The 8,528-nt window shown below is 50.7% G+C and overlaps 1 protein-coding gene across 1 annotated transcript; it reads left to right on the top strand.

The window, feature by feature from the left end:
• Positions 1-6,116: 6,116 nt before the first annotated feature.
• BBA_02834 (allantoate permease) lies at positions 6,117-7,679 on the top strand (the record flags this gene model as incomplete). The annotated part of the gene is made up of 1 exon (XM_008597931.1): positions 6,117-7,679. The coding sequence occupies one exon, from the start codon at positions 6,117-6,119 to the stop codon at positions 7,677-7,679; it is 1,563 nt and encodes a 520-aa protein (XP_008596153.1).
• Between the last annotated feature and the right edge of the window lie 849 nt (positions 7,680-8,528).

Genomic DNA, 8,528 nt, shown 5'->3' with positions numbered 1-8,528 from the left:
ACGACGACGACACACACACACACACACACACACACACACACACACACACACACACACACACACACACACACACACACACACACACACACACACACACATATACACGTACACAAGCACAAACACACACACCTCAACAACATTATGCAAGCTAAATAGCTTCTAAGCCACCATCTTGCTCGCCTTTATGAAGGGCATCTCATTCTTGATATTGTGCTCTTCGACTGTCATCATCTATCCAGTCACGCACAAACGGCTTCGAAGCTTCCGGCCATAGCTTGGCGGCGCCAGCGGTCGAGGTAGCCCATAGGTGGTAGCCTTTCACTTTTGCAATGTCTGGCAAGCCATTACACACCCGATGAACCAAAAAGTGCCTCATTGTCAGATTCGTCCCATCTCGTTTGCCAACCGCTCTCCAGTTCCCGCCCAGCTTTTTTTTCTTTTTTAGCCCTTTAAGTTTAGCCTTTCAAGAACGTTGAAGTCCATTTGCATTTAATTACCGAGAGTTAAATTTCCAAAAACAATGTACAAAGAACATTCTCTTTCTGGAAGCTGCAGTGGTACCAAAAGTACCAAAAAAAGTACCAGAGAAACTAATTTAAAAAAAAAAAAAAAAAGCTTTTAGTGTCGACTGCGGCGTTTTTACCCAGTAATTACGTCGGTGGCCATCTCCAGCACACTGGCCGACATGAAGACACACTTAAAAAAAAATTACGGAATAGTGCTCCCAACGGTGCAGTGTAACGTTGAGCGAGTTGCCCCTGCATGTCCCCTCTTTCCCCAATCTATTTCGTAAGACGGAGTACAGAATTTTCTCTCTTCCAGAAAGTTGTCCATTGTCCCAACTCTGCAAGCCAGTCCCTCCCTCACTGGTCGCGTATCAATCCTTCCGTCCCCTCCTCCTTTAATTTGTGAACTTCCTAATGCAGCACCGGCAGAACAACGCCACGAGTCCAACGACCGAACTGGTGGGTATGCTTTCTTTCTTGACCCCACCATCCCGCCAACCAGGGGAGCGGGAAGAAGAATCCCTGCTCTTACCCTATTACTACGTGTCTGCTATAACCGACGGCTGCTTCTCTATGAATCCATCATTATGCACTTATGCCGTGGGAGGATTCTTCTTGATAGTGGGACTTTCTTGACCTGTGCGCCATGCCAGTAAGATCTTTTCCTTGCATAATGGGGCCTCCTTATCTGTAATAAGAACTGATGCCGCCGCTTCCCCCCGGTCTCCCTAATACTAGCCCGTATATGGAGCTGTAGAAAATGAACATCTGACTTGATAAATTGCTAAAGAATAATCGATTCTTTATATTTCGTCAAGGCAGGGACCTTTGCGTAAAATTTGAGCTGCGACGGCCGCCGTGTAATTTCGCATCGGCAACAGACAGCAGACCAGAACCGTGGCTTTTCCCCTTGGTTACGTCGTGCAAGCCAACTGAGACTCCAGTAGTAACGTGGCTATTAGATGCCGGTAAACCTGCACGCAAGAGGCGCATCGACCGTTAAGCTGCCATGGGGTGCAGTGTCCTCTGCAGCATGCATATGCAGACCTGCAGGTTGTGCACCAGTACGTACGTGGTAGTACCATCTATGTCAAACGAGACCGCGCCGCAATCCTTGTTCGATGGCTGCATATTGCATCGAGTATCGATGGAAAAAAAGCCCATCTGCACAAACCTGGCAAATAACAGGTTGCTTAAACCATTGGTGCTGAGGCAATCTGGTTTACGGAGCATATGCTTTGGGGTACACAGCCCCCAATCCTATATCGGGCGGACCTATATGCATGATGGCTAGATTCTGCACCAAAGTGAGCCCATACGTGCGTCGTCACTTCTCTCGCACAGTAACCCTTCTCTCCTCGAGCACTGAGAACCACAACAACTGACAAACATCTCGTTGTTGAGCAGACTGGAAAACCGGTAGCGCTAATACTAGCTTCCTCTCACAGCCTCTGTATTTCGGGTTGCCGAGCCTAGTCGAGCTAGTAAGAAGAGCTACCCCAACTAGGGCCGGAACTAAAAAAAAAAAAGAAAAAAAAAATCATCAACATCCTTGTTGAAAGAGATTCTTCGCTTTTGCCTTGTACATAAGACCAGGAATGCAGCCAGTCAGGGGGATTTGATGGAGCGACGCTTTACAGCCCTGACCTGGCCCTGATTCTGAAGAAACGGGGCCCACAGTCGCGTAGTGTCGCATCACACATTTCGACAGCAAAGAAAGCAACCCACTTCCGGGCCCCTTGCAGTTGTGATTTGGCCCGCAGCTCGGCAAGTCCTCGCGAGACATTGTGGATGTGCCATCTGCTTTGCAAGGGCCAGAGCCTTGCAACCAGTCACCATGGAGATGTGCGCAGCTGGAGATTGCCTTGGCGATACATAATCGCGTCAAGGCTCCTCCAGCTTACTTCCCGGGATATAGGTCCGCAAGCGGGTACCACTGGAGAAAAAGCATAGCCAGTCTTTGAAGGAGGATGCTGCCAATGAATATAATATAATTCGGTCCGTTCAACATTTTAGCCGCAAAGGCGAGCCCATTTTGTAGGCGCCGTGTCTCTTGTTGGTACGAGCGAGTGGAAACAGTAAAAAAGACACGCGTCGCAGCCATGGGTAGCATCTCGTAGTTGCATTTGCGCGTGCATGGAATCCGTGTATCTGCGCAGTACTGCAGGCAATGACCTGAAGATTCGTCCCGAACACGACGTAAACGTCCAGGAGAAGCCCTGGAAATTCGTTAATGCCCCTATCAACTGCATATCAGCGATTCATATCAGACGCGCAAGGCCAGAGCAAGCCAACATCGCCGCTTAAAAGAGCCGCTTCGGGGTATGTGAATTCGTGGTATCAGAAAACCGGGCTGACTGAAGGAAGGCCTCTGTTGCGTCGCATGACGCATAGCCTAAGACAGCAGAGGTGGAAGCGTAGCATCATTCACGGTGCGGCCCGAATGGCAAACATTTACACTGCATATTTGAGGCAGTAATATGAGCATGCTGCTAGCCACAGGACTTGAGTTTCTTGGGCTTTGCGCAGCGATGAATTCAAGGGCATGTACCAAATTAGGCTCACTAGCTGTTAGGAAACGTCGACAGCAATTCCAAGTGGGTAAGCGAAAGTTGGCGCAACTCGTAAATTGGCAGAAAATCGAAGCAAAGTGGGAAAATCACTCAAACTCGCCAAGCACACGGCGCGGATCTTGCCTTGTTACGGAGTGCGGAAAAGCCATTTTTGGCGGCGCCACGCCGTTTTCCACGGCCCCAAGTACCTCGACGCCTGCCACAAAGGGCGCGAGACCCGTTGAGCAACGTCTTGGCTAGGCTGGTCTGATAATATTATTCGTGTGCGAAGAAATTGCGTATTGAGGGCCTTCCCCAGTTGGCGCTGGGGAGTTAGTCAGCGGACGTGGCGGCGCCCTAGGGTAGTTAGTGTAGACAGGCATACGTGATTCTGAATGGCCAACCAGGTTGCCAACAGCGTGCGCTGCTCAACGTTTATGATGAGTCCACATGTGAAAAGTTGGGGCAAGAGGTTTTATCTAGTATGAAAAAGGATGTTGTTTCAGGGCAGAGCTTGTAAAAAGCGTGACTCGACCATTTGGGGCGCAGTTTTTTTTTCATTTCGAGTTCCTTATCTCAAGGAGACCTGTTAAGCGTGAATGTAAAGGTTTGTTCCGGTAAGTAGGATTTCAAGAGAAACATATGAGGAGAAACCCCTGACGACCACGCCTCGTTTCGAGCCTTATGTAAAAAGACTAGGACCTCGGTGTCATCTTGGCTGCATAAGAGGCTCGCTTCGTCGTCACTGTCACTGGGTAGGGCAGGTCGTAAGGTTACCCCGCGACAAGGTGCAGCATATCGCCAGCCGTTGGTGAAAATATGGGAAAAAAGAGAAGATGTGGCTTCAAAATCAGCAAGAAGCTGGCTTAAAAGACTTAAATGTCAGGGAACACCTGCATTGCAAGCTACAAACATCCGCGCTTGATGTACAGGTGCTGTGACAAATAAGGCTTCATTAGTGCAGGAACTGGGGCGGGTGATGCGACACTGAAGCGCGGTCATCTGAAGCCTTTTTACCGCGCTGATGGGCTAGGACTGTCGCTGGCGCTTCGAACGAAACGGCATTCAAAGAATTAGTTAGATATCATGTCCGAATGCGGCCAGTGTAGCGCAGCTTTTGATGATTCGGCGGCGTGATGTATCAGACCCATCGCATCGTACACGTTCCACATGCCGCACGCGATGGGTGGAAGAATGCATAGTTAGATCGTTGCCACTTGTCGCTTTGACTTCGTCTTGAGGTCGGAAAATCGGGGGTGCTGAGGCGCCCGCTATAGGCGGCTAACGATAACCCCTTGCATTGCTTGCGTTTCGTCACTTTCAGATTTCTTTTGCTTGATGGGCTGAAACAAAAATGAAGAAAATGACAGGCGTTGACACTCTATTTTGAGGCGAGACAGAGCAGAGCAGGCCAACTAGTGGGGTTTTGCCGAGACCAGCTGTGCAGCTGCGCCGGGGGGTTACAATGCGGCGACGGACAGGGAATTGGCCCACAGCAAAGCATCGCGAGTAGCTCTGAGTGAACCAGGAAGGGCAATTATGGGTTTGTCAAAGAAGCGAATCCCGATTGGAGAATAATGCGATGTGATGTGGACGGACATGGGCAACATGTGCCCCTTCGACGCACCCGTTTGACAGTGAATGCCACGATGATAAGTTCCGGAGGCCTGACTGTAACAATTGGAAAGAAGGGGAAGAGTAAATAGTAAGCCGCTGAATTGTCGAGAAAAGGGAACGCCGATATCTGGGCCAGCGAGATAACGCACACTGCCTATCGTATCAACGACGCCGTTGACAGTCGAGATGTGGAATTTGAAGAAAAGAAAGTAGAGGGGTCCGTTCGCAAGGCGGGTGGCGGGTGGTGGTGGTGGTCCTGTGTGGAGGGGGTAACTTGGGGCACTTGGACAAAGCAGTTGAACAACAGCACCATCAGCAACCGTCGAAGCTTTCTGTTGGTGGAGTTTGCGGCTGGATTTCAGGCGGAGTCCCCCCTATTAGTGGATGAGTCTAGTGGGGGAAGCGCCAAGCAACGCCAGAAAAGCCAAGCCGCCAGCAGCGTGTTGTAGCGTGTTGCAGTGTGTCCAATGCCTGCAAGCGCCAGCTGGCAGCCAAGATTGCGTGCGTGCCCAGGCGAAATAAACCGTGAGCTTGAGCTAGTTATGTAGGCAGGAGCAAAGGATACGACAAGCTGCTGTACTACCTCACTTGTCTACCAAGCTGTTTAGCTGAGACAAGTACCGACAATGTAGATACCGTTAGATACTGGTATCACAAAGCGAGGCAGTCGCAGCAAACAGACAACATTACGCTGGGTCGCTCCAATTATTCATCCACATCACCTCATCTACGCTCTTCAATATTCTCCAGTCATCTACGGATACTCCTCCTTCTTCTCCATCACTCCATCACTCCATCACTTGCTCGTCTTGTCCCGTGGTTTCCGATCCGCGGCGACCCTCTTCTCCTCTCTTCATCCATGGCCAGACAAGGGCGACCATCGACTGTCAACTCTCGGCCCTCTCGCAAGTTGCGGCTTAGTACCAGTAGAACCCGCCAACCCGCCTAGCCAGCCCACCAGCCCGGCTAGTCTCTGCTAGCACACCACTTTGCTGCCTCACCTGCCGACAAGGGTCCGGGACCAGGGCGAGATCGTCTCTGAGCTCCAGCCTCTTGCCCAGAAAAGCCTCGTCCTCGCGTCTGGTCGATTTTGCCTTTTTAATCCATCTGGAGCCCTCTTCAATTCGTCTGTTGTTCTGCGTGTTCAATCTCCTCCACATCCCTCCTTCACACCGTGACTGAGCCAGAGACACCGTCGTGTCTTTTGGAGAGCCTCCTCCATCAATAACCATTCTCCCCTTTGCTTGTCTTGAATAATTATACCCATATATACTTCCCTTTCCACCTCGCCAACGAACCTGCAGCAGTCATATCACTGCCGTGAGACATTGTTTCACCTCACATCAGTCGTCTTCCAGCTCATACTCCAATCTCTTTATTCTACCTCACCCTCTCGACTCTAATTTCTCCCAAAACCTCTCATCACATCATCATCATCATCATGTCGACCGTTTCCGACCCTGAAAAGGCAGACAACGCCATTGTCCGCCCCAACTCGTCCTACGACGGCTCAGACAAGCCAGACGTGGCTGCTCGCCCACAGTCCGCCGGCTCCGACGTCGACACTGCCTGGAAGTTCCTCCAGAGCGTAGGCCCCGTCGATGAGAATGAGGTCAACAGCGTCAATCTGTCCTCACTCCGTCGCAAGGTTGACTGGCGCATTGTCCCCCTCATGTTCTGCTGCTACACGCTCCAGTTCCTCGACAAGGTCATCTACAACTACGCCGCCGTCATGGGCCTACCCAAAGACCTTCACTTCAAGGGCAACGACTTTTCCAACATTGCTACCTATCTCTTTGTCGGTCTCCTCTGCTTCGAAATCCCCAACATCTACTTCCTGCAAGTCTTTCCTTGCGCCAAGTGGCTAGGCCTCAATGTCACTCTCTGGGGTGTGGCCACAGCCTGCGGTGCTGCCGCCCACAACGCTCAGACTCTGCTAGTCTCCCGTGTTTTCCTGGGAATCTTTGAAGCCACCATTGGTCCCTCTCTGATGATCATTAGCAGCCAGTGGTACACCAAGTCTGAGCAAGCTCCTCGCTTCTCATTCTGGTATCTTGGTCTTGGTCTTGGTCAGATCCTGGGTGGTGCCGTCTCGTACGGCTTCCAGCACATGGGCGCTGGTGCCGCTCTGTCTGGCTGGCGAACCATGTTTGTCACCCTCGGCTGCATAACTGTTGCTATTGGTCTCTCTGTCATCTTATTTCTGCCCGACACCCCTATGCAGGCTACCTGGCTGTCCAACGTGGAGAAGGTCGCTCTTCTTAAGCACGTCTCCGTCAACCAGACCGGCATCTCCTCCAAGAAGTTCCGCATCAAGGAGATTTTTGAGGCCCTCCTGGACCCCCAAATCTGGCTCCTCCTCCTGGCTGTCGTCTTGCTGTCAGTCTCCAGCGGCGTCGTTACCACCTACTCGGCAACCCTGATTCGCAACCTCAAGTACTCGCCCAAGCAGGCTGCCCTCATGAACATGCCGTCTGGCGTTGTCAGCATCTTCTTCACTCTTTTGGTGGGCTATGGTATCCGTCATGGCTCTCACCGTTGGGCTTGGATCATCCTCTGCATTATCCCCGCCATTATTGGTGGTGCGCTCATGTCTTTCTTGCCCACCACCAACCGTTCCGGCATTCTTGCTGGTATTTACCTGGTCAATGCCGTCGTTGCACCTTTGGCCATTTTCTACAACTGGACCGTGGTCAACGTCGCCGGTGCTACCAAGCGCGCTTTTGCCTGCGCTGTCATCTCGGGCTCCTTTTCTCTGGGCAACATTATCGGACCCCAAACCTTCCAGGCTCGCGACGCCCCCGACTTTCGCCCAGCCAAGCTTGCTGTTATGGGCACTCAGGCCGGCTGCGCGGCTATCACTTGCCTGCTATTTGTGTACTACGTCTGGATGAACCGTCGCCGTGCCGACAAGACGAAGCAAAATGAAGAGGCGTACAAGTCGCCTGAGGTGTGGGCCAACATGACGGACAAGGAGAACCCTCACTTTGTCTACACCTACTAGGTGTACCGTGATGTGGCTGTGCCCAGCGGTGCGACATGTACAAACCACCACAATCTTGTGCTGAAGCATTCCATCTAATTATCTTTTTATATCTACTACCAAGCGACTTTGGATAAACCGAGTCAATTTACTTTTATTGTATATACGTTGTATGATTTTGCATAATTTGCGGTGTGTAAGAGAGTTCTTTTGTGCCATGGTTTAGGATGGAGGAATCTTGTGCTTTCGTTTTTGTTGTCGAAAAATGGACATTGTGTGTTTGAACTCGGCATTGAGTGTATATACCCTTGACGAAAAGTCTCTGTTGAAATGATTCTTTGCTCCATGTGACAGTCTAGAACGTGGATAGATGTCAAAGTTCAGTCAGTTAATTGGGAGAAGTAGGAGGGGTGTGTGGGTGGCTGCTACAATCAAAAAGATGACTGCAGGAGACCAGCTTGAGGGTGGTCAGCAACCGCGATCTCCGCCAAGATCCGACGCCAAGCTGACCAACGTTTGGAGTACAGCCCTACCAGGCTGCACGCTTGTACTCTGATATCTTACAAATCGTCGTCTATAGGCATGCAACCGTCACCTAGACACAATTACACCCAAGACATTGAGGCAGGTAATCTTCATATGCATTGTATTCATGGCAACAGCCATTCTATCTTGTACTGGTTGTGTAAATGAAGCAACAAAAAAAAAACGCCGAGATTCCTTATTTTCCAAACAGTTCAGAGGAAATGGTTCAACAAAGGAAAAAAAAAAATTAAGTCATCGTCTGCTCATCAATCTGTTCTGTTGTTCTAGCCGTCACGGCATATGCAGAGTGTGCGCGCAAAACACAAAGACACGAGCTGTCCCTCC

This window comes from Beauveria bassiana (genome assembly GCF_000280675.1).
Source record: "Beauveria bassiana ARSEF 2860 unplaced genomic scaffold BBA_S00006, whole genome shotgun sequence".
In the NCBI taxonomy this organism is placed as follows: Eukaryota; Fungi; Ascomycota; class Sordariomycetes; order Hypocreales; family Cordycipitaceae; genus Beauveria; species Beauveria bassiana.
Note: the sequence above shows the minus strand (reverse complement) of the source record. Positions and strands in the feature narration are given on the sequence as shown.